Source organism: Nestor notabilis, unplaced genomic scaffold, assembly GCF_000696875.1.
Source record: "Nestor notabilis isolate BGI_N333 unplaced genomic scaffold, ASM69687v1 scaffold284, whole genome shotgun sequence".
Taxonomy (NCBI): domain Eukaryota; kingdom Metazoa; phylum Chordata; class Aves; order Psittaciformes; family Psittacidae; genus Nestor; species Nestor notabilis.
This window is the reverse complement of record NW_009924929.1, coordinates 64833-92291: the sequence shown is the minus strand read 5'-3', so window position 1 is coordinate 92291 and position 27459 is coordinate 64833. Positions and strand designations below refer to the sequence as shown.

The following is a 27459-nucleotide window of genomic DNA, read 5'->3' as shown; positions in this document are numbered from 1 at the left end:
GCTGCATCTGGTGTGGAAGTTCCACCTGTCTGTAGTAAATCCAAACCTGCCTACAACATTTGAGTTCAGTTTCCTTTAGAGTGTGCAATGTTTTGCTTACTGACATTTGTTCATGACAAGTCCCATGGAGAGCTGCCAGAGACATTCTGACTCAGAGAGAAACCCCTCTGATAGCTTTCTGGCATGAATGCTTGGCCAGCTTTGCCAGCACTGGGGAGGGCAGACAGGAACTGCCTTTTCTCTATGTTCATTTTGTACTCCACTTCCCTTTAGTGTGCCAGTCATTACCTTCACAAGGGGGCAAGGGCTTAAAGGCTATCCAGTCCACAGTAGAGATAACTGCTTGTGTACTTACCACTGTTATCTGAGGCAATCTGAGAATGGGCTAAGACTAGTGTTGTGCAAAGGACAACTTAGCAAGAGGAAGCAAACTATCCTGGTAGGAGGAAAGTATCAGTTGCAAAGAAGAACTAATTGTAGTAATAGAGAGTACAGCTTGTATAAATGCTGCAAAAAAACACAAACTTACTGGTTACTTGCTGTAAATTGCTTTCACTGTGTTCTTTCTTCCAGATCTTTTGTCTACTTGATAATGAGCTACTGGTGATAATTCTTTCTCATGTATAAAAACAAAGGGTTTGTGTCATAATCCCTCTACAGTTTTTTGCAGGAACTTTATTTTCATTAGTAGAGACCAATTTTGACATAATTACTGAAAGTTTACAAAGTCCATATTGATTTCAGTGCCTGAGTGGACTATTTGGTACCAAATGAACAAATATCAGCAACAAATCTCTTTCAAGTGCAGGTTATTGCTATCGAAGCTGTCATTTTGAGAAATGTGATAAGATTACAAGGCGAATCGTGACAGATGCTTTGCTAAATGGAAGCATGCATGACACAGTAGAACATCCAGCATAAAGTTTTCTTGTCAGTTTCTTCAGTGTGTAAAACTGCCTCATGACCATTTTGCAAGACACATAATATTTGCACACTGCATTTAACTTCGCTTATCAACCAAATCAAGTCAGCTGGTCTCTTTCCTTCCCTTATTTCATGCCTGCAGTTGGATAAGGAGTACACACGTTTCTTGTGGTAAAATCATGCAACTCTCAGCACAAGGCGAGTTTGAGTGGGGAACTGAGGCTGCATTTTAGGATCATTTTTCTGGCAAAGGATTAATGCAATAATCTACTATTAAATAGGGATGGGTATCTGAGAGTTTTACAGATTACACAATTTTGAAAACCCATCAAGAGCATTAAAAGGATTTACATCTGGACATATGATATTCAGCTGACTTGAAATAAGAATGGAAGAATTGTTAAGCCTACATAAATATATTCTAGACTAGGAAACAGTTTTAAAACCACAGAGGCCTAACAGAAAGCTCATGCAGAAATTTCTGGAACTTAATATTTTAAGACTGAGTTTATTAATAGCTTTCTTTGCTGTCAGTAGTACTTTATATTTAGATTTTTTGTTTATTGAGAATCAGAGTTAACATTTATAGGGTTTATTGTAAAGTTGTTAGGTTTAGGAAGCTGGCTTGATGGATAAACTGTCAACTTCATTTACTTAAGATGTGAGATTTTGGAGATGGCAAAGAGAATGTGTTCCTGATAAAGCACAGAGCAGAGGAGCAGTCCTACAGAACACGTCGGGACATGACTGATGGTGTGGCTATTCTCTTCTATGCTGGTTCTTACTGAACTCCCCCCGCACCCTTCCTATAGTATCCAAACACCTTTCAGTAGTACATGAACAAACATGATTAGCATCTGTCACAAAATGTTCTTTCTTTCATCCTCTCCTTGGGGCAGAATTGTGTGTGTAGTGTAACCTAGCACTTTTTTTTTTTTTTTTCTTCAGTGTGTATGTTACATGATTGTTAAAGAGAAATCAAAGGTGTATATTCTGACTCACATTGGAAGATTAGTGATGGTTCTTCATTCCTGGGGGAGTTCATTTCATAAACTCAGCCTAGCTTCCAAGCAAGCTGTGTTTCCTGCACAGACAGGCTTTACCTTCAGGAGAAAAAAAATAAAATCATCTATTATGCCTGAGGAGTATTAAGTTGAACTGGAGATTTAAGCAGTGTTTTAAATATGCTCAGCCCAGAATAATGAGCCCCTTGAAGGACTGTTTTTTTAGTTTAAACTTAAGTCAAAGTTCAATGCAAAGTAATCAAAAAGGGTGTTTAACAAAAAGACTGGACAAACCCCTTAAAGTCTCTGTTGGTCAGATGGATGGGAGTGTTTGCTATTATTTGGCATTCTCTGAAGGCCGAAGGCCACATTTTGAAGATTGATCACATCACTGTGACCATGAGAAAACTGACAAAAAACAAGAGTAACCATTTTTTCTGTAATAAATAAAAAGATAAAATAAATAATAAATAAAATGTAATAAATAAAAAGATAAAAGCAATGCCTTGCTCAGTGACATAATCCTTCCTTTTGCCTTCAAACATAAAGCAATCCAAGTTGTTTCTGAGGAAACCTACTCTTGATACATCAATTACAACCAAAATTAAGTATTTTGTACCTAAGTTACAATCACCTAAATCAGAAGTAGGCCAAGTGCACATTCATTTTTCAAAGCTAGACATCTTAGACATGGTGAAGTTTAGATTCAGTCCTGGCCAATCATAAAATCTAATTTAAAGCTTGCCCTACACTTGGGCCACAACAACCCCATGCAATGCTCCAGGCTTGGGGAAGAGTGGTGGAAAGCTGCTCATGGAAAAGGACCTGGGGGTGCTGACTGATGGCTGAACATGACCCAGCTTGTGCCCAGGCAGCCAAGAAGGCCAACAGCATCCTGGCCTGTATCGAAATAGTGTAGCCAGCAGGGCCAGGGCAGTGATCATCCCCCTGTACTGGGCACTGGTGAGGCTGCACCTTGAATCTCCGTTCAGTTCTGGGTCCCTCACGACAAGAGAGAGATTGAGGTGCTGGAGCAGGTCCAGAGAAGGGCAACAAAGCTGGTCTGGAGCACAGGTCTGATGAGGAATAGCTGAGGGAAGTGGGGTTGTTTAGTCTGGAGAAGAGAAGGCTCAGGGGGGACCTTATTGCTCTCTACAGCTACCTGAAAGGAGTAGGTGGGTAGGGGTTGGTCTATTCTCCCAAGTAACAAGTGATAGGACAAGAGGTACCAGCCTCAAGCTGCACCAGGGGAGGATTAGATTGGATATTAGGAAAAATTTATTCCCAGAGAGGGTGATCAGGCATTGGAACAGGCTGCCCAGGGAAGTGGTGGAGTCACCGTCCCTGGAAGCATTCAAAAACCTGTAGATGAGGCCCTTGTGTCCTGGTTTAGTGGTGGACTTGGCAGTCCTGGAGTAAAGGTTGGACTTGACGATCTCAAAGGTCTTTTCCAACCTAGTTGATTCTGTGTTATTGATGCTGATTTTGAAAAATGTGCTTTGCATGCAGTTTTCTATCTGCATCCTACCTGCTGGATGGATATGATGTTAATTACATGAGACTGCAGCACTTGGGCTGCTGGAAGCAAGGCATTTTCATTTTCTCTCCATCCCTTGTCTGGGTGACATCTGAGATTCCTACACTTGTACTCCCACCACAAGACTGTCATATAAGACAAGGCACATTTGTGCAATCAGAAATTTGCCAAAAACAAGTAGAATATTCCCCATTTAAAGGAGAAAGGGAACAAAAAGCAACCTTTTTTAGAGAGGTTGTCCTTGTTAGCTGATTGTATTTTGTGTTTAGTGTTTGGATTTTTAATATAAACCAGAAAACATTTCACGATATTTCTTGTATTTAAAAATAAACGAACAGTTTATTTTAGTATATATGAAAGAAACCAAAACCAAAATATGGTACTGGAAGCTATTATGCCGGTTTTATAAAAGTTATCTATATATACAGAGTAAAGAAACTGATAAATGCCTGATGAGGTTCTTGCAACTAAAACAGCCAGTGAAATGATAAAATAACAAATCTGTTGGTCTAGGTGTTGATTATTGTGTTTCTTACAGTAAGGCATTGAAATGCTGTGCTGGGCCCCCTTATGTAGTGCATGAATACATCTCCTTCAGTTTTTTCATTCATGGACCGATTTTTCTATGTGTCTGGAATGATTACCATCACCTTTTGTGTGCAGATTTTACATATTTTAAAGATGGACTTTTATGTGTTTCTACTGATACTGTTTAAGCAGGAAGCAAGCCTTGCTTTACTGTAGACTCAAATTAATCTAAAAACCAGTGAAATTTAGGCATATATGAGGTTCTTTTTGTACTATGATTTTCATGCAAAAGAATATGGTGATTCTCTTGCATGCACTGTCATGTACTATTAAAATGTCACCACATTTATAATGAACTTGAACAAACATGAAACACTGAGGTAGTTTAATTGGTGCCAGAGGTTAATGTGAAGTTTATTTTGTGTATGTGTGTATTAGTTACATTTACTGTAACATAACCAAGAAGAACAAAGAAATCTAAAGAACACATTGTTCAGATTCATCTTACTCAGAGTGCATTTTCTTCACTGGTTTTGCTCTGGTATCTGTCACAGTCAGGAAGATCTGTTTAATTCTCTAATATGTAACTAAGCAATGGAAAACAAAACAAAAAAAAAAAAAGAAGGATTTTCCAGCAAATGTTATTGGCTCAATCATTCACATAGTTATCTATATGGATAGGTTTAATATCCATGAGATTACCAGACTGAAAAAAGTCCCTTGTGTTTGCAGGGCTAATATGTGTGGAAGGTGCACTCACTTGAAGTATTGCAGGAGGGAGCAGCTAATATACAGGCCTCCATTTTCAGACAAGAGCCATATTCTTCATCTTTTAATTTTTTGTGTGGTCAGGATGTTAAATGACTTAGTAAATAGAGTATATGTTGGCATAATTCATATGTATATGTTAGGATACATTCAGAAGTGACTCCCTTAGCACATTTCTCAATGTCTGCTAAGCAAAGGATGAGGTCTGCAAAAGCAAAGGATGTGTTTTCTTTATTTCATAATACATATCTAGATTTTTGTATTTAGCACGTTACAAGCGATACACTATTAATCAGAGAAATTCCTAAAATTCCTTTCCTTTTTTTTTTCCTCTTGTACTCCTGCAAAGCAAACAAACCATGCTTCTGTCCATTTAGTTTCTTTTTTTAATCATACATTCACTTTAGAATTCATTCTTGTGAGTGCTTTACATGCTGCATGTTTGTGTGTGGTAGGTGGGTATGTACGTAAAGCATAAGCTTAAAGGTATTTATTTTTAAAAGGTTACAAATTTTTGTGTGTGTGAGCTTTTGCTGTAAATCTGTGTTTTGTGGAGTGACTTCTTACCTTGAAAGTGGGTGCTGGTGGGCAATCAGATGCAAGGTAATATCTCACAAATGATCAAAAAGAGCAAGTTGCAGCATTTCAGAAAGCTCTGTCCTCTGTCACATTAATGTCCTGACCAGTGGATCTGATGGAAAAAAGCCTTAGCAGAAAGCTTGGGTGTCTGTAGACTTTTGTTTTTCTTGGGAAGCATTGTAAGGCTGGAACCTTTATGACCTCTTTAAATGGTTCCCACAACAACTCCTGGCTTCTATCAGGAATCATTTTCATGTTGTTAGAAGTGACGTGATTTGTGTCAGCATCGAAGTGTACGTTCCTTGGTTACACTCTACATTAGGTATAAGACTTGGGGATTATGTTGTTTCTTAGTGGAAATAACACAGAAAACTCATTTTTCAGAATAATGGCCAGATTTACATTCTGATTTATAGCAGCAAGGAATGATAGCATAAGGGCTTAATTTCATCACTGACAGCAGTGCTGCCCAGCACAGGAGTCCTGTGCTCTCTCCAGCTCTGGTATTTGCCACTGCGCCACTGCCTCCTTTACACTGGCACAAGCATTCTTACTGCTGTGCCATGAGCTCTGGGTCAGGGAAATCACCCAAATTAAAATTAAGCTGTTTCTTTCTGCATTTGGGTCTACTGCAGATCAGTTCCCTAGAGAGGTTCCTTAAATGGCCACACAACCACTTGTGCCAGCTCCAGGGAGGGGACAGGGCAGAAGCTGGGACTGAGAACCCATGCAGTAAAAGGGGTTCCTGATTTCTTAGGCAGTGCTTAGTCTATACTTGCTGAACGGATACATGAAGCCTAGGGTCAGAGATGCATTTTCAGGAAGTTTAAGTCAATCTGAGACCAAAACTGAAATGAATACTATCTCCTTCACTTCATTGCTCCATGACATGTTCCTGTCCTACCCTGTTTGTTATTGCTTCAGGCTGCCAGTTTGACATGTGCTAGCATCCACATATTCATCTCAAAGATATAGTGCCAAGAGGTAGGGCTTGCAAATCTTTCTTTGAGAAGTACAGTCAGCTGCCATGTAACACGAGATTTGTTTTTCAATCTGCATACCTCCCTGAAAAAAAGAAGGTTTAAATGTTATATATGGAAGTTTGTGCTAAACTGAAGACACACGGTTAGGTGTCTAAATGCAGGATTCTGAATGTGTCTAGTTGTCTAAGCTCCCATTGTGGTCCATGAAGATCTAGATGGTACAGTCCATAATTACAAAACTATTCAGCTGATGCAAGTGTCTTCTTTAGGACTAGCTGAATAGCTCTCAAAACACCATTGGGCAGGATTCAGTTCCCTCAGCACAGGACTGAGTGCAGTGTGATAGGCTCCAGCCAACCTGCCTGACCTTTGTCCAACCCTGCAGAAGGGCATGAATTTCCTGTCGATCCTGTGTTGTATTTGCCAGACCTCTGCAGATGTCCAAGATACCTTAAAGGATCTCAAATGGCCCTGAATACCTATCTTTAGGCAACAGAATTCTAATCCGCTGACTAGACTTTCACTGGCTATAATGGATGCTTAGGGTAACTGTCTTAGGATACAGATATCTAGTGTTCAAAGTTAGGGAAACAAAACCCAATAAATGCTTTTCATAAAAACCTATTATAACATGACTGTAATTCAATGCATTAATGTCTTCCTACACAGAGAGTCCTGGAGAGAAAGTGGAAGAAAGCTTCCAGCTGCTGTTGGCAAGAACAGTAAAGGGACTGCAGTTACTAGAACTAGCAGGTCTAGTCATAGTTGTTTGATATCATTTATAAGAGGCAAGGATTTGGGCTGTGGTTACAACCATGAGCTATGTATACTCAGCCAGCAAAGCCTTCTGTGGTGAGGCATAAGTGTTCCAGTAAAGAGAACAGATAAAGGAATGCCATAGGCATCAAGAAGAGTTTTCTTCTTGGGATAACCATCACATTTTTTTGTCAGAACATTGGTCTCCACAATCTCTTTACTTATTGGGGTGTTTCTAGTGAGTCAACTGTGTGGAACAAGCAAGGGCTTAATAGTGTCCAGTTCAAAGGCTTGATGCTTTCCGGGTGAAATTCTGAGTAATGGCAGATGACAGCTCAGTGTGTTATACCAACTTGCACTGCTTTATTGAAGGTAGAAGAGATTGCCTGATATTACTGTGCTGGAAAGGGAAAGGTATCCATCACTCAAAAGGTTTCTTAGTCTTGGTTTACTGGCAGATTGGTAAGTTTTAATCATGTGTCTTGGGAAACTCTGTGAAGTGATTTCTCTTGTGTGTGCTGAGGGAGGATAAGGTTCATGGGGAATCACTCTTGGAATTGCTCCTTATAGGTATTGTAGTGGCATGCAGGTAGAATGGAACCATTAATACATAAAATGTGACTCTGGAGATCTGCAGTAAATTTCACTTTGCTTCATACAGTGAAATATTATTATTATCCATATTATTATTATCGTACATGTTGCTGATTTATTTCAGACAGCCAAAGAGAATTAATCCTCAGCCTGTTATATAGGTTCTTCCAGCGCTGAATAAAGACTTGAATTTTCTGTAAGATGAAAAATAATTCCCAATGCATGATGTGAAAAAAATGATAAATTTGTGTGGGTGCAGTATTGTGAGCATATTTATTCACATTTATGTTGCAGACATGAAGCACATCTCACTGGCGAGCATCTGGTATAGATATCCATACTCTTCTGTGCTGGCAGAGCAGCACAAAATATATAGACCGGGTCTTCATTTCAATGAACAGTTGTTGCTCCATTTGCTTCAGCTGAGCTGCAGAAAGGACCGATTTTGAATACAGAGTGAATACACTGTACTCAATGAACTATTCAACTGAGCATTCAGGGCCTGTGCCTTCCTGATAAATCTTTGTGCACGTATGTGTGTATATCTAGAGGGACTTATATATATATATATATATGTAATTCTCTTGTTTAAAATACATACAGAGAGAAAAAGAAAGAAAGAGACTTGCAGTGTAGGAACGTATTTATCTCCCATGCCGTTCGGATCTCATATTAAAGTGTATTCCATGATAACAGTGCATCTGAATTTTCTTTACAAATCTAGCCATGTACAAAGAAAGCTGACTCAATTTCATCAGGTGAAAGGCATGTGGCTTCTTAAAAATAAAGTATACATAGATGTTGGGAAGAAATCCAGATTCTTCCCCAAACTTGTATGAAAAATGTAAATCTGTATGGTCAAAAAATTTTGTGTCAATTGTTTGTACATATCAGGTGTAAAATTCTTTAGCATTATTAATATTCTCCATGTTCCACAGAAATCATCCTTAATACATTAGTGTTAGAATTAGTAAACAAACTGTACTGTTTGCTGATAATTGCACTTCACACTGCCTGTTGGGCAGATTCAAACCATCGAAACAAATGTTGAGCTTGAGTTCACTGTTGGTGTTTGAAATACTGGTCTGAAATGCTAGGAATGGAGGGAATTGTAGAAATATATTCTCCAAACATAAATGTTTATAATTTTTCATCTGCCGTTAGTAATAATATTCTGGCAAAGGTTAAAGCTAATAAATATTATACTTACTACAGGCAAGAGATTTATACCTTGCTGAGTATATCTCTGAAAGTGCTCTAAGTACTGTATGCTGTTTGCTTGACACACCATTTAGATTTCGTAGGCAGATAATGGAAGTTTTCACATACTGTTCCCTTATTGACCCAAATCCTCTGAATTTCTTGACTGCTAAGTGTAAAAAATTTTTCTATATTGACGCAAGCATAACTTTTCTAAACATTTCTGAGATCAAATTCTGCAGCAAGGGGAAGAATACTCAAGCAAATCCCCTGGTGTTATGCCTCCTGCTGCCTGTCACTCGTGTTGTGACTTTATGGTGGAGAGAGGGATTGTATGTTTGGGTATGGCTCCTAAGAGATATGAAAGGATGGAAAATATTTTTTCCATTATGAGAAGTGGATCATTTTGCTATGTAGAATACAGAATATTTAACACATAAAACCTGCTACCTAAACTTCAAATTTCACACTGAAAGATTCTCACTTTATGGGAGGAGACGGAAAAAAACCTTACGGATACCTGAAGCTGAATAATATAGTCTTTTAAACATTATGTTCATTGATGATTGTTGGTTGGTTTTTTGTTTTTTTGTTTTTTTTCACTGATATATGATGCTTACTTAGATATATACTGTTATTTAATTTTTGTTTCATACTTGTTTGCTGCTGACTTTATAGGTGATGCCAAATTTGTGTGCCAAACATTGACAAAAATCCTTATCCAAAATATTAAGTATTAGATTTCAGAAAGCATTTTGGAATTCACAGGAATAATTCACAGTGGGTTTTGCGCTATTTGTATTAATATGAGTTAGTTTCTTTTATTTGACAAACAGTGGGTTAGCTAGAACACTAAGTGAAGGGGCATATTTTATCATCAAACCTGATTTGGTAGAAGCAGAAATTTAGATTTTGCAAAAGTGTATTAGTTACTCCTTCTTTTCTTTTGATACCAAGAGTGACTAAAAAAACCTTATTCTGTTTTTTGAAATTATTTTCTTTTCACCCCTAATGCACCTTTCTTGTGTCACATTTTATTGTGATTTACTGCTCTGAAAAAATATCTTCTGGCATACTGTTGAAAGCTACTGAGAAAGCTGCTTTTTAAATCAGATTCAAATCGATTCTATCAGATCAACACTAAGATGGAGTTATGGAGACAGATAAAATTTAGAGACAGTCTTTCAAGACAGTCAAATATGTGAAATATAAAAACGTTCTAATGAGAGCGAGTACTAAAACTGTAAGTGTAGTATGGTATGTATACAAAAAAGATGAATAGGTCTTAATAGTTCCATGTGGAATAGTGATGAGGATTTCTTCAGGGGACAGGATGCAGCAGTCTGAAAGATCTCTTTCAGTTAGATTTCCTACAGAGTTTAACAGTAGAAGAGAGATCCCAGATCATTCCTGGTGTGAAACTTGCTGGAGACAAATGACTGGTTGAGTTTGGACTAGAGAACCTTAAAAGCAAGGTGAGAGACAGTAAGGTTACTCTTCTACTGTATTCCCCTTTCTTCTGATATAAAAAATAACTAAAAAATAACTAGAATAATTAAAAGATAAATGGCTATAGAAGAATAGGTGGAACTACTTTTGTCAGTAACCTGAACTGATAAGCACTTTTAGTTGATATAACTACACTTGCTATACTGAGGCAGAGAAAGGGACAAAATTGCATTTTTAAAACAAAAGCCAGGTTTTATGTATTGAGATTTAATACCATTTTTATCTATTGGAATTTATAAACAAAATTAGTAGTATTTTCCCTTTTTTGGAAATACAGGAGGCTGAGACCTAGATAGACAAATGATTTTCTTATAATAGGTAACGTAGTAGGTACTTCTTAATATGTACTTCTTTGGAAAGCTTAAGACGAGACTCTACCCTTTTGAGTGGCAAGATAGGACTGGCCAGTAGACCAAGGTTAAAGCAGGAAAGTTCCTTTAGCACAGAGAAGTCGGTAGCTGACAAGAAGTCGAGATCTGATTTAGCAAGGCCATGGGCATTTGTATGACTGAAGTTATATGTGCAAATGTTAGAATGATTGAAACTTTCTTATGTTTCATGTAACTTTTTAGATCTATCTCTAGACACATAAGGAATCACTGCCATATTTTTCTTTAATACGTGTGAATTTATGTGGCATAGATTGGTTTGCACAGGAGGATCAACAGTGGATTACTTTCAGCCTGACCAACTTGGTCACTCAGCTTTCATAGGTGGACTCAAATATACAGCTTTCCAGAGGTGCCAAACAGTGGCCCAACAATCAGTGACACCATATATATTGCATAGTTACCCATGTGAAGATTAATTCTTCTGCCATCCCATCTTCTGACGTTAAATCAATTGACATACACACCTGTTCAGTCCTATAGAACAGAGGAAAAAATCCAGTCAGTGTAATTTATGCATCTAACTCATATTCATCATTCATTAATCAATCCTGCTAAGTCCTTAACTTTCTTCTCTAATTTAGGTAAAAAGGAAAAAAGCATTCTTGAAAGACATCCGGGGAGAGCTCATCTTCCTAAACAATAAGGCTTTCAGCAGAGCATCAATGGTCATTAGCTAGAGGTACTTCAGCAACCATATATACTTATTTGGCAGGAGGGCTGCCCAGGATGATTCAATCTGGGACGTCCTATTAATCTCACTTAGCAATTTGTGATCTTTGTCGTACCACCTCTGCTGTATCCACTGTTCTTCACTGCCTTACAGTCCCTTGAGTCTTCTGTGATGTTCCCGGAATACGCCTCCCAAATCCATGGGCCTCAGTCTGCAGAATGTTGCTGCATAGAATCATAGACTGGTTCAGGTTGGAAGGCACCATAAAGATCATCTAGTCCAACCTGGCCTGGAACACTTCCAGGGATGTGGCAGCCACAACTTCTCTGGGCAACCTCCTACAAGGAGTAGGGATCCTAACAGTTAGCAAGGGCGCTGTCAGATTTGGTGGGGGAAAGAAAATAAATATTTTGAACAGCCATGAAATCAATTAAAAATAACGAGTTTAATACCCCCAGCCAAAAGGAGGAGGAAGGCGATGACAGCTTTGCACTGTGTCATTAACGTCATTTGGATTGCTGCAGGCTGGGGCAAGAGGAGTTTTCCTAGCAACTTCCCAAGTGCTCCAAGTTGTGCTGCAGCCTGGGGATCCACTCTGGTTTGTGTGTCAGCAATGTTATCAGCTGCAGCAGGTGACACGCAGGAGGCTGAGGTCATGTCCCGACAGGCGAGCGCTATGCAGCTCGCTTTCAAGGTAGGGTGGAAAACACCTTTCTTTAAAACTGAAAAACATCTGTGCTGCTGGCATGTTAAAACTGCTGTGGTTGCACCTCCACACATTTCTGTACAAACTATATGGCAAAGAATGTAATCTTGAGACTGCAGATACCCAGGCCTTCACCTGCCCATGTGTAATAGCCAGCAGATTCAGTGGGAGCTGGAGGTTTTGACAAAAACACTGCCTCCCTGGCCCTTGAGAAAAAGCTGAGGGATTTTAATTTCTGAATACATGTGGTTGAACAATCATGGAAATTTTGATAAAGGATTTTTCAAAAGCCTGAGTGATGCCAAATCAAGTTCAACTTGGCATGTCAAAAAACACAGCTTGGTATTTGAAGGTCAATATGTAATTTTTGAAAAAATCTTGCTAAACTTATTACAAATAAAGGAAAATTATGTAAATATTCCTTTTCACTTATCAAGACAGTGCTGTATTCTGCTAGTACATTAAGACAGGGATTTAGGTCTAAACCAGTAATCTTTTCAAGCTGAGCAAAATATGACACATACATAAATAAATAAAATGTTAAGATCTGTTGTGTGCTAAAAACATAAATATAATTTTAAAGAGGCAATTTTTCTACGATGATTTTAATTTAACTACTTATCTCAAAGCATAAGTGAAGATTACATGCATATGCAGAAAGAAAGAAGGAGAGAGGAATAATGTGTTGGAAGCATTGTACTATCAAGTTGTCATAATTTCACGGTCACATCTGTCTCTTGTCCCTCTGCTTTATGTCTGTTGAGCTCTCTTGGGAAACTCACAGTGGTCATATGATTCTGGATTTTAAATTCTGCTTTTAATTTCAGTAGTAAATTTCCTGTACTTAATTTTGATATTTCAGGAGATTTCTCTCATCTTGACTTGAATCTTTTAAGGAATGTTTGGCTTCTCCTGATTTACTTTTTTTTTTTTCATCTTGTAATATATACTGTGACTGCAGCATAAGAATTTGAGATAAAATAAGAATACAGGAATACAACTGCTGCTTTAGGAATATACAGTTCTGTTCCATAGGATAGGCCTCAAGTAACACTAAAAACCTTGTCATGATATAAAAACCCCACACAATTAATGCAGAAATATTTCTTTCCTCAGCAGAACTAATATCTTTGAATACTTCTTTTCAAGGTTTATCTCAAGGCAAAGTTACAGTTATTTAAAAAGGAACCCTATTTTGTCCTTGTCTATATCAACAATTTTGCATGCCTTCACTTTTATATTCTGCCCTTCCTGAGCAGGACTAAATCACCTGAAAAAGGTTATAGGTTTGGCATAGCTTAAAAAGGATCAAAGGCACCCTGAAGGAGTTTCTCAGGTCAGATAATATTAAAAGTTAAGTATTTTAGATTACCTGCTACAATTACTCTGAAATGAAATAAAAGTAAATGTTAAATGAACCTGCCTGACATTTGTTCTCCTCCAGTCAGGCAGGCATTTCATTTGTTGCATTGCCAGAACAGCAAAGGAACCAAAATTCAAGTCTGTGGAAGTGAATTCTTAATAAAGAAAAACAGTTCAATCACTTTGACATGGAAAAGAATAGTTTTCCTATCAGTGCTCAGTGAATTACAGCAAGTCCAGCTGATAAAATGGAAACTCTGTTCCTTTTTGTTTAGAGTACATTTTGCAAATAACAACACCCTTTAATCTCTCTTGCATACATTTTCCTCTTCAGGCTATAAAATTTGAGATTTATGAGTTTGGATTGTCACCTGAAAAGGAGGGTAATTCTCTGCAAAGACAGTATTCAACAGTTAGAGTTAAAAAGTTCACCTACTTTTTCAAGAGAAATCTGCCATTGTAACACAAATACCAATTTTGATTTTGCTATGAAAAATTAGAGGCCTCAATTTCAGATAGCAGCCACTCACATGTCCTGGTTTTTAGCACAAGAATGATATTGCAAGCATTGAAATATTAGGCACACATGAAGCAGTTTGCAGTAGCGGGTTGTGAATTAAAATGTTACTTAAAGAGATGGAAATTGGTATGTTCTTTTCCCAGAATAAAGGCATTTCTTAAAATAGTACAAGATAATACTTTGATTGTATGTTCCTCCTGGCCCCTATTCCATTGGAATGCCTTACATTTGTGAGATCGAATTAACCTTTTCTGTTATTACTCATTAGTTTCAAAACTGAGGCTGAGGATACCCCAGGGCCCTCAAATTTAACACTTACTTTGATTAGGCTTTAAATGACAGTCATTTTCCTACACGCTAATATGTGTGTAGCACTGCTTTAAAGATATAAACCAGAAGACCCGCATGGGATAGTAACTAAGTTAGTAGGGGAGCTAAACCCGTTATTCTGTGAGACAAGGAAATGAACCTTGCTTCAATTCAGTTGGAGCCTGTTTTTTGGGAGAAGTTGTCTGGCGCCATAAAACAAATTAGGAAGCGGAGACCTGAAGACCATTAAGTTTATTTTAAGAATGTGTTGCCAGAGATCTAATAAATTTACTTACTGCTGCAGGCCATGCATGCATGAAGCCTTACTAATCCAGGTGGTGGTTTTTTTCCCTCAGAGGGAGGTGCAGGGTGTGGATCCTTAGGAAAAAAGGTATTCTGCTTTAGGTAATATGAGCCTTGTTTAATGATAGACATGACAGCCTGAGTGGTATGTTTGGGTTTTCTCTGTTACTACTCACAGGGAAGTTTAAATTATTTTTCTGATGCAACTTTAGTTTGTGACTATGCAAAGTGCTAGTTAGCTTAATGACAACATGAAAATAACTTTATAATAACACGGCAATTCTTCTAAACCAAACAGATTTTTTCTTTTAAATATTCTGCATTTAAAATAGTACTTTCAAATGTTCTGAAGGTTACTTTTAAAGTGTTTGAATTTGCAAGTTTATCGCAGTTCAGGATTAGTCATATCTTTGAGTTTTCTCAGGAGTCTTCTTTGTGCATGCGTGCAAATCATGTCACTGGACGTTAGTTATCCATCTAGACTGGTGGGCTTAAACACTCTCCCATTATATTCAATGGAGTGGGCCAAATCTTTCCAGGTGGCAATCCTGTTGTTCACGTCAGATATACCTGCAGTTCTTCCCATTCATTGTGCCTAGACAGCCAGCCTAAATTAAACATACATCTTTTATATTATAAAATTAGATTATATAAATCCTCTTTAAGTAACAGGCCTCTTGTCTTTACATTTTGTGGAACAGGAGCCACAGGAGTTATGTTCCCATGCACTGGGACCTGAGCAACACCACAGTATTTTGCCAGTAGTGGTTATTCACTGGAACTATTGAATTTGGCTGCTCTGATTTTTTTTCTGCTGAGAAGCAGTGGTCATTTTTTATCCAATATGCACTAAGCATCATTTCAAAATAAGGACTTATCTCTACAATAACAACAAAGACTTCTGAGAATGAAGCGCTATGGGGTCTAGTGGGATATACGTTCAGTAGCTGTCAACTGTCTCCTTTCAGATGCTTCCTCTCCTGTCATTTGCCTTTGGTTTTGTCCTGTTTCTTTTGAATCCGTTTATCTGATTTAGTTCTGCAGAAGGGAGGCTAAGCTCCCAAGCATTTTACTCTCTTTCTTGTCCTTTACTACTTTCACATAAAGGCTGTCAGCAGTGATTGTAACTGCTGATTAGTTTAAAATAATCCCTAGTAAGCGCCAAGAAATAAGGCCATACTAACCAAGAGACAGGTGGCACACATATTTTAACTTTTTTTTCTCCCTGCTCATCACCTTCATGACAGGGCAAAATAAAGTAATTTGAGTGAGAAGAGGAATAATATGAATATTTTTTGCCCAGTGGTACTATGTTCAGTCTTGCTAAGAACTTTTCAGGTTCTTATCGTTCTCTTCTGTTACAAAGAACAATTCAGCAGCGTACATGGGTATGTACTTAAGCATTTCAATTAGTAGCACTTCAGTAGTACTCTGGATCCATCAAATTATTTACATATTCACTGTTAGAACTCTAAAATTGGGAAGCATTCAGCTCCTACAGAGCTAGTCCCTTGCTTGCAACGCAGAATCTCAAGCCAGCAAGTGGATCTTTTAGAATCCCTGGAAATCAGTTATGAAGTTAAATACTTGATATCTATAAAGGCTTTTAAACACACAGGGTGCTCCAGCATGTTTTTTGATTATTCAGACTGGGTTTCTCTTAATCTGCTTTGCTTTTTCCTTTGAAAGTTCACAGCATCTTGTGCGGCCTATGGAATGGAGGTATCCTGACTTTTGGTGAACTGGTTTGTATTGAGCCAATTTAAACCAAAATTAATTTAAAGCTATGAAATGAAGTGGCAGCAGAGCCTGTGCATGTTTGCTTCCAGTTTCTGTAAATGAAAAACTAGGTAATCTCTTCATCAAAATCTGTTAATCTCCTGCAGAAGAACTGGGCATAGACTTGAATAGGAAATTCCTTAAATTAACCCAGCATAAATCTCCAGACTGTACTTGGAGATATCCTTAGTTATGCTTAGTTGAATTTTACTGGGATCAAAATTTAATATGCGCTAGCTAGCCTTTACATCCATGTCTTTTCTCTCACTTCCCCTTCTTTTTTTGTAACAAAGCAACTATACAGTGTTCTTCAGATATTTTTTCTGCTATGTGACTTCAAACATTTGTCTGAACCCTGGCAAATGTGGCCATTCCAACTTGTTTCTTGGGGGGAGACATAAAACAGAAGCAAAAAAGAATTACAGAAACTAGTGAAAGATGGAAACTGTCTGCAGTTCATTGGATACCAGCAATTACACTCAAGGCAAGCCAAGTCCATAATGCTGGGAAGTGTGTGTTTTCTCATGAGAAGTCAGAGAAAGCATTGTTTTAGTCCCTAATCACTAGGGGCTAGTTTAGGGGGTTGGTTTTGGTTATTCCACAAATATATTGAGTTACAGTGGTAGATAGAGTGCAGAAGGGTGCAGAGTTCAACAAGTTATTTTAGTGATTAGAGTTCATTATAGTACATTTAAAAAAAACTTTTAAAAGTGAAGCATTTTATTGGGTTTCTAATTGGATAAAATTATTAAGTTATCTTATGCGTCCTTGAAGTCAGTTCAAAACATTCTAAAAGCTTATTTTACATGCTGAGTTTACTTATGTGTTTCACTTCTGGAAATAGTTTTTCTGTATAAAGGAAGTTTTACAGGATATGGCTTTTCTGATGATCATAGCAGAGGGAATAGCATATCATCATAGAATTATAGATAGATAGTATTGAAAGGGATCATTAAGGGTAATCTAGACCAATGATGTGCTGCCCCAATGCACTGACTAAAGAACATTTGTCATCTGCTTTATAGATGGGGTTTTTTAATAGTTTGACAGACAAAAAATTTACTTGAGACCTTTGCCTTTTTAACCTGGAGGTAGAACGTCCTGGGACTATGACACACTATGGCAAATCAGAGTTGTTGAAACCATATGTCTTGAGCTAAACATGTAATATCTTCTCTATATTTATTCTGACTAGCAGAATTACCTAAGATTATCTGTTCCTCCTCTAGTCTGGAAAAGAAAATGTTTATACAAACCATGAATGTCTAGCAAATAATGTTGGGGTGGGGAACAAAAGTCTTGAGAAGTGCTAAGGTTGACAGGGAACTTCCTGGCTACATAGGGAATATGATGTTTGAGATGAAGATTTCTGCATTTCATATCAGCTTTTAGTTCTACTAAAACCGCTGAAGTAACTTTATCCTGATATAGATTAACTAAGTTGGTTTGGAACAGAAGGCGGCTCAGAGGATGAAAAATAGGATAAATGTCTAAAAACGGACAATTCCCTTTTCTTTCCTCTCTTGGTGTCTTTGTGTTCTCTGCAGGTTGTACTCAAGTTCAGGAGTGGGTTTGTTTTTTCATGTACCTGTTTTATGTACCTGCTTCAGTGAGGAGATCCATAGCAAGGAGGATAGAGTAGTGCTGACTTCAGTAACCCTATCTGAATGAGGTACCCAGTAGGGTCAAATGTTCTGAACCAATAAAGAAAGACTGCAGCTCTTGCAGACATGGAAACAAATCAGCAAGTAGTAGCAGAACCCGGAAAGAACTGGAGGAAGAGAGAGGAAATATTATTTAAGATGTCTTGCTATGGTTTTAATTATGCCATACAATGATTCCTGAACTATAGGTAGATAGTTAATATTTCACAGTTGTTCTGGTTCTTCTTACTAACATCCTTTTGTAGTCTCTGTTTAGGAAGCAAGATAAGAAGAGAAAGGAGAAAAGATCAATTTAAAAATTTAAAGGAAACTGTTTCTTCTTAGTGCCTTATTTACCATTGGGGGGCGGGGGGGCTTTGGGTTTGTTGGTTGGTTTTTTTTTTTCTGTATCTTTCTTGTGTTTGATATATGTTCTTTGCCCTGGGAGAATTTACAGTTTGGGTTTTTTCCCATTAAACAACCCCACTTAATGACTGAAGAGAGCAGATATGTTGCACCATAAAGCTCTACAAGTAACAGACAGTTGTGTTTGTACAGACATATCTTGTGGACACAGCGAGACTGTGTGGCTCTGGTTTTATAGGTTAGACACTCTTTAGCTGATTCATATCTGACTGATTATGCCATGTATACTGCGTAGGGAAGCCAATATCTGTATCAAGATGCATCAACTTCTTCTGGGTCAATAAGTGAACACTGTGGTGTAATTGTGTGCTTTTGTTTATGAATAGGGTTCTGAGGTAGCTCCTAGGGACACCAAAGCTACAGTCAGACATTCATCAGCATTATGGCATGCCCTCCAGTTCGCCAGTGCTCAAGGGACATGTTTAATGGTAGAGATATACTTTATAGTGTCTTTGCATAGTCCAGTGATCCATGGAGAGATACGGAACTAATTCTTTCCTTCTCTGAGCTCTTTGCATCGTGATAGAAAGTTCTGACAGTGTAATCTGTATTTCTCATAGAGGTTTTACGTCTTTTTAAAGATATCTGAACAGCATGGTTAGAAAGATAAATACTTAAATAGGAATATTCTTTTGAACATTTTTTCCCTTTAACCATCTTACTGACCAAGTCCTCTTCCCCCTCCTCTTTCGCTCATGTTGAGTAACTGAAACTGAGATTTACGGATGACTTGGTCTTTCTAGGAGTTTCTGGGTTTATGATCAGTGCAAAAATAATACATCGCTGTTTTCTGAAAGGTGACCATTTGGTGATAGGACTCCTAAAGACCAACTCTAGGGGACATTCATCTTTGATTGTTATATTCAGGCAAACCTTTTCAGAAGGTATTGTCCTCAGCAGCCTCAGTCAGTCATGAAGTCACTTTGTGACCCACCTTACTTTAGATCCTTAGCTTTAGGTCCTTACCAAGTTTTTGACTGTCTCGTAGCTCTTGCTATCTTATTTCTCATAAATGTCTCACTGCAGCACATCCTGTCTAGCATCTTCTGATTTAGCACTACTGCACTCTGGCAAAATTCTAGAAACAGGTTTTCAGGCATCAGTATAGCATTGATATATAAGCAAACTTACTTTGGATTTACCTCATTGTAACACAGCCCCTCTTCCTTTTGTTTAGTTGTAAAAACTCTCTAATAATGGCTTCCTTCTTCAAACTTCTGATGTATATTTGTATTACAAGTACTTGTCTGGGAGAGGAATAAAAGCAAAACTGTCATCAAGATTTAGCACCTTAACTATTTGCCTAGGAGCTAAATCTTTGACTGTGCCCAAGTGAGCAAAGCAATACAAGATTCATTTGCCTATAGAAATGTTATTTAACAGGGAATTAAATTAAGATGGCATCAGCAATTTTATTTCTGATATTTTATATTTCTGAAAGCTATACTTTTAATATTCTTGATAGACCATTTCTCCATATAAGTGTTCCTTCTCAACAGCTGAGATTTTTTCTCTTGTACAGTGATTTTTATATGTTCAGTAATTATGTGTAAATATAGATTACATTTGAGGTTGAACTATTTAAGACACTAGAGAGAAAATGTAAGAGACTTATATGTATGTAAGCTATAGATTGTATGCCTGTGTTCACAACACATTTAAACCGTTAGTTCTTTGGACAGTAGAACAAATGATCCTGGATTTCCTATTACTTGCCATCCCCTGGCTGGAGTCTCTTCAGTCTAAAAAGATACAAACTCTGCTAGAAGCTTTTCTTCAGCTGTGGGTGTTTCCAGTGTCTCGGTTCTAGTAAGCTCATGCAGCAGTAATTTTTCTTAGTAGTGATACTAGCAGGCTCTCTATCCTCTGACTAGCAGTAAATTTTCATTCCTTTTATATTTTAGAAATTTCTGTCCAATCAAATTGGGCAATGTGTTTAAGGGTGACACACAAATGGATTTTCTCACTAGATTAACGAACAAGACATATTCTGTTACATTTGTCCCAGGAAACTAATGGGAAGACATAACATAAGGCTAAGCTAAAGTGTGTGCTGGTGTAGCTAACACTATACTTACAGGTTTTGTGGTGCTCATTAGTTTTTGGTATGTGCTTTTGTAGCCTTTGTCAGTAACAACAGACATTAAAAGATCAGAAAGAGGCAGGGGAAGGAGCGCAGCGTAATACTCAAGTATCCCTCCTTTTGTGTACACAATACCATTGCCCTTATATGAGATTACACAAGTATGGTGGTTGGTTTTTTCTAATAGATGGGTCAATAAATAAGGCTTATCTCTGAAAAATAGTGGAAGCATATGGAAGGGCTGCCTAATTTTTCAAAGAATAGAATGGAAGAAACTGGAAGGGGAAAACAAACCTCCATTTGGTTCTTCCTCCAGTAGTTAAGCCATGAGTGAACAGAAGCGCTTAGATATGTTTCTGTGCTGTTCAGAGGGATTACTTTATTCACTGGCTTGTGTACAGAAGTGTTAATTTCTAAAGGGAAATCCTTGCGCATTTCAGCTATTACCTAAGCAAACCTTGTTTTGTAGCAGCACCTTGTGGGAATGAAATCAGACTACAGCCTCTCAGACAAGCAAACATGCCCAGAAGACAGTTGCTGAGTGAGCATCTGCCTTCAATGAGCTGCACAGGTTATTTGATTCTTGCTATGGAATTTAAAGGATTCTCCCAAATAATAACAAACGTATCCAATAGAATGATATACAGGACTTGATTCGTCATGCCCTTTTATCTATGGCATCCACAATCCCTACACTGACAAGAAATGCCTTTTTACTATGGAAAAATCAGTGAACAGATGGTAGTAAACTGTACATGAGAAAGTAAAGATATGCTATATTATATCAAAAATGTGTTAATCTAATTGGAGATATTCAGCCTGTTGTGCAATTACTTGGTTTATAGTCAATGGAATGGATGCTAGCTCTTTTCAGCTATTATCTTTCCAATGGAAAAAAAGTAGCATTTTTAACTGGACGTTCAAGTGCCATCTGTTTGCAGTTGTTATTTCTGGCTTGCTTTTTAGACTAAGAAATACTTCATGAAGCTTGCTATCTCAATAAATATTTCCTGTTGTTTTACAGTTGTGCAAATCCCATTAATTGTAGACACGACAGCTTCATTTCTGCTGGGAATGAGTTTAGGGTGGGATATGCTTAAATTTTAGACTGGTGCTTAGTGTTTTGTGGGTGGAGTCAAATGACTCTACTTTCTTTAAAATAAATATATTATCAAACTTTGAGGGATGCTTCTGATATTCCTGCATTGCTTTCACTTCGAAAAGGAAGCCTACGTGTGCTGATAATTATATAGACATTTTTGTTTGAGGAGGACTGTGAAGGTTCTTACAATTATTGTAAGAAGAAATATAGTCTTCAAATTAAGGACAATGCCATCAACAGCTGCTAGCCAGAGATGCTGGCTTGGTCCCTGTTAATGGTTCAGTTTCCCTAGCTGAATGTACTGCTTGTTTTCCCATGCTTTTAGTTCCCAGTGTCTGAGTGCACAGAAACCATTCATGTTTCTAGTAGTAAGACTGTAGGGAAGCTGTTGTGCTGCAGCTACAGTAGAGACCTTGGAAAGGATCCCTGGAGTCTGCTTTCTTCACCAGGAACATGTTGCTATAGTTATGCCTGCATAAAAAGAACTGTGTAAAAAGAACTGTGAGGACATCTTTTGGTCTTTTTGGTTTCAACTCTGAAAATTTACCCTCAGTACACATCTCAGCAACTTACTCAGTTCAGGGCATTCACCATATTATGGAGACAGATCATTGCAAAATAGTTTAAGAGCGTAATACCAATATGGTTCTGCAGACATTTGTATCGTCCACAATTTTTGTAATTTTCCCAATATATTTTGATTAATTCTTGTTCTTTTTCCCTTGAAAGAAAATAAAACAAAACAAAACAAAACAAAACAAAATAAAATAAAATAGGCATACTTGTTTATACGCATCTAAGATAAAATTTATTCCTATACGTACCAAATACATCATGATTGAGTTCTTTACTTGTTATTTCTTAGTTTTAAATCTTTAAAACCTTTGGATTGCAATAGCTAGCTAAGATACACATCTTGTGTACATTCCATTAACTTCAGAAGAAAAAGTAGTATTTAACAAAAAAAGAAAAATTAGTAAATATATCTTTATCATTCTGTTTTGCAGGAGGTAATAAGCTGAAGAATCAACATTTTCGCCTAAACTGGGCATGGATCTCCTTAGAAAGGGAGTATTATCTAGTAAATGAAGACTCCAAATATCTCGATGTTGTTCTTAAACGGAGAGGTTACCTGGGAGAAACCTCTTTTATAAGTAAGTGCCATTTTAACCTTATTAATTGCTTTTATAAATCACTGGCCAACTAGTTGATAAAATGTATCAATACAGCTATATCCTTTTACTGGTGTTTCATAATAAGCAAGTTAGATTCAAAAGAATATGTTTATTAAAGCAAGTATCTTTTGTTATGGTAGGTATATGATTTCTTTAGTAATATTTTATGATTCTATGATGAAATTTTCACCTTTCTTTTTCAGTCTTCTGCAATTTATTTTTGACTTAATAACCCAAGACCCAGTCCTTCAGTTTTTGATTTGATTGATACCACTGTTGTGTTTGTTTCATGGAATATAGTTTCTTTCCAGATTTTATTTTTTTGCTGTAATGAGAAAATACAGTTGTAGCAATTGGAAAGACAACAATAAACATAGATCATTTTCAAGGAAGATTATTGTGAGCTGGTCTGATTAGCAGCTATGAGCATTAGGCTTGTTTCCTTCAGTCAGTGTTGGCAGCCAACTAAGGCTGATACAGGTGTTGAAAGCTGTTTGCAATGTCTGGGGAGTGAAAAGCTGAAAAAAGATTGTGTTATCACAGCCTGCAACCTCACACCTGTCTCTAGCTTCTGGATCTGTTCCCATCCGCTTCCTGGTGATGCGTTTGGACCAGGGAGCATTATCCTTGTATAGTTTCATGTCAAGCTATGGTAAGCTTACAATGCATAGAAAAGGCACTCAATTTCAAGCTCTTTTTGCAGAGATATATAAGTATTTACCTGGCACAGAGCACAAGCTCATGCTTATAAATCATGACTTCTGTGTAAGTCTCTGAATAAGAATCTGAGTTTCAGGTATTGAGATGTAGTTAGGATACTTATTTTGGCATAAGGCTTAAGGGATGTAAGTACTAGCTAAGTGAATCTAACTTAAAAGTCTCTGTTTTGGACAGTGAACTAACTTTGATAATATATTTCTTTCAAAGAAAGTGAAAGAACAAATGAGATTAATTAAATAAAAAGTTAAGGATATGTGGTTTAAATTTATTACTGGTACTGATTAACAGATACTGATTTGACTTCTGATTCTTGAAATAGCGTTTACAAAGTTTTCTACCTGTGGATTCAAGTTCAGTTTCTGGATTGAGCTGAGTAAAAATCCAACAAAAGCAGTTTGAATAAATAGCCTCTGACTACCTTTATCCTGCAAAGTGGAATTACAGCGTTGGAAAGACCATAAAAGATATTGGTTAAGGCCTTTCTGTTCCATGTGCAGCAAGCACCAAAGGGGCTGAAGGGTTATAGGTTATGTAAAATATTGGCTATGACTTAGGAGGAGGCTCAAGCAGGAAGCAAGAAAAGTCAAAGTTTGTATGGAAATGCAATAGATTTTGATACATTAAACAGTACAGTTAGAAGAAACAGTCAGAGAAGGGAGAACTTTATGTTTTTTCTGAAAACCTGAGAAAGACCTGTTCAAACAGAGGCCAAATGCTTGAGTTGTAGATAGTTCTGAAGGACTTTCTAATTTCCATGAGGGGATGTCAGACAGCCTTAAAGTGTGAGGGAAATGCCAATGAAAAGCCATTTTCAAACAGCCTAGGTCCCAGGTTATAAGGCCTGTGCTGTAGCAGTGGGATAAGCTCTACTGGATTTTATCCCATGACTTTGCAGTTTCATCTTGACTTGAGTTTAATGACTGTCATTATGCAAACACTGAAATAAGCGGATAATAATTTAAAACAATGATTATTGTAGTGGGAATGACCACATTGGTTCAGATTTTACATCATCTTTCATCCTTATTCTGTATGTTTTACCCCTTCATGTCTTTATTTCTTCCTTACCTTTCCCCTTGAAGGCTGAACTTTTCAGGTGTGTTTTTATTTTCTTCAAAGAGAAATAAATATTTCTGAGGGTTTCAGTCAGCATGTTATTTAGGTGTTCTGGAACAGAAGAGAACTCAGAATGTTAAAGGGAGGTGAGGGGAAAATCTGTTTGCCCTTCTTGAACTGAATCCATTCTTGAATTACAGAGAAATGGAAACTTGACTGTGACCTCTGAGGTTATAAAGGTTTTCTAGTATTTAATTTTCCTTTGACTAATTCTGTCCAAACTGCATTTCATAATGTTAATTGAGGTGCTTGCACCTCTGTGTGTGACACCAATATAAAATTGGTCAAGAGTTGGCTTGAACACTCTCAGGCTGTGGAAAGTATATTTTTCTAAAACTTCTGTTTTTTAAAGATGACATAATGAAAGAAAAATTGCAAGTGATGTTTTTAATGACCTGAATTCATTTTTTATTTTTTTTTGTGTCAGGTATTAGCACCAAAGATGGTACTGCCAAGAAAGATAAAGACTTCAGAGGAAAAGCCCAGAAGCAAGTGCAGTTTAATCCTGGCCAAAACTTAGCTACATGGCGAGTACGGATTTTGAGTGATGGTGAACATGAACAGTCTGAATCCTTTCAAATTGTTCTTTCTGAGCCTGTCATGGCAGTTCTGGAATTTCCTGCTGTATCCACTGTGGAAATTATTGACCCAGGAGATGGTAAGAACCTTTCCAGAACTGTACTGCCAGTATTGGCATATACCAAAAGGTAAGCTGCTAAGCAAACGCTATGAGTAACATTGGATAGTAAAGCTTACCTTTCCTTAGAATATTTCTGAGGACAGACTTGGGCACTAGGTAGCTGTTCATCCTCTACCACTTTAAGTGATTCGTGAATATGTGACTAAGGTAGCACGTTTTAATGAAATACCTGCATTTTTCCTATGATACATTATCTCTAGTTTGTTGTTTGTCTAGTTTTGTCTTCATTTTAGGTATAACAGGTTTTTGGTTCAGTGTGTTTGCAAACAGAGTGTATCTGCACAGGTGTCTGATTTGATTTACTTTGCCATGATAATTCATGTGGGAGAGGATGGTACAGAAAATACAAGCTGACTGGTCCTAACAAGTTTGGGTCTTGGAGCAAACTAGTTGCATCTGTAGGTCTTAAGCTGAGAAGCATAGTAAGAGTTCAGTAGACCAAGTACATCACAAGCTATCAAGAAAGAAATAAAATTATGTTTAAATGTAGATGAAGAAAAAAAATGATTAAAAAGAAAGGGGGGAGCAGGGAGGGAAAAGAAGAAAGAAACTAGAATGTGCTCTGGTTGTGTTGCTTTTTAACTGCATCCAGACACTTGACCCCTTGGGCCATGGTCACACCAAGCTGTCCTTAAGGAATCTTTCATGTATTGAGCAACTGTAACAGATTGTTTTAAATAGCCTTCCCTAATTAACATTTGAAGAGGACTGCAGGAAAATTGACAGAAGTTTCTTAGTTCCTAGTTACAAATGCAAGTTAAACCAGAGGTTATCTGACATCCGTATTTAGTCACTGAAAAGAAAAAGTGCTTAACTTGTATGTATGAGATACAGAAATTACTTTAAAATGCGTTAAATCTATCTTTTGTATGATCAGTGAGATAGCACAATTCAAGATAATCATCTGAGTCATCTTAATTCAACCTATTGTTTTTTTCTACTTCTTACTTTAAGATATTTTTTTAGTAATTATTCATAAAGTGAAGTTGCATAGGAGAAAATCAAATCCACAGCTACAAATCATGGAATATCTACAGGAAAAACAGAGAGAGAACTCTAAGGGGAAGGACTGGGTTTCCTAATAATCTTTTGAAGTGCAGGCAATGAAAAGTTTAGATGCTAACTGAATAGAAACCATCAAAAGTTTTATTCTGCTTCCAGTGAAAATGATTTTAAAATTAATTGATTTGAATGGTGTAGTCTTAGCATCAAAATAGTGAGTTTGTTTGGAAACCTGTACCAGCCTCTTGGTGTATAGGAAATTGGTTAATGTTTTACTCCAAAAATAGCTTGCATAAGGATGTGTTTTCTTATACAAGCTGAGATGGTCTAGATCATTCTTCCCTGAGCTTTTATGCTGTTCGTAAGGTCTGTTAAACTTTTATAGTGTCATTTTACTCCTGAAAGACTAAGAAACTCCACATCTCTCACCCTCCATGTTTTACTTAAAATTTGTCCACATTGCTGATAAATATGAGTTATTTGTTGCCCTTTAGAATATGCTAAAATGCTTCTAGCTGTTTTACAGGTGACTTTATGAGGCCATAAATCTACGTAAACAAATATGTTTGTTCTTTGCAGAATCAACAGTCTTTATTCCTCAGTCTACCTATACTATTGAAGAAGACGTTGGTGAATTATTTATTCCAGTCAGAAGAAGTGGAGATGTGAGCCAGGAACTGATGGTTATCTGCTACACACAACAAGGTAACAGAATCTACTATAGAAAAAAAAGGTTGAAAATAGAAAAAAGGCAGAAAAGCAAAAAGAATTGATCTGTTGCATAATGGAATTGTTTATAACTGTTCATTACATTTTTCATCTAAATATCTTCAGGCACAACTGGAAATATATTTATCTTTGCAATTTGTCTTAGATTATTATTGAATATAGCTGGAAGATTATGTTTCAAATTTCTGCCATTTATTAAGAGGAGAAGAGGATCTGTATTTCTTATGTTTTTGCAAAATTTTTATACGCAGCCCAATGTATCTGAAAGCAGTGAGAACTGAAAGCACTGTAGTGATTGCCCAGGATATCCTTTACTTGTTTGTATAAAATAATATTGCTT

The 27459-nt window shown here is 37.2% G+C and overlaps 1 protein-coding gene across 1 annotated transcript in view; it reads left to right on the top strand.

Annotated features, from left to right (window-relative positions):
- FREM2 (FRAS1 related extracellular matrix protein 2) overlaps positions 1-27459 on the top strand; it is a gene marked incomplete at its 5' end in the record, with an annotated part of 119544 nt that overhangs the window by 40083 nt on the left and 52002 nt on the right. The window contains 3 exons of the mRNA XM_010012795.1: positions 22685-22831; positions 25116-25346; positions 26970-27095. Of these exons, the coding sequence (XP_010011097.1) occupies positions 22685-22831; positions 25116-25346; positions 26970-27095 (504 nt within the window). The remainder of the gene's footprint in view (positions 1-22684; positions 22832-25115; positions 25347-26969; positions 27096-27459) is intronic.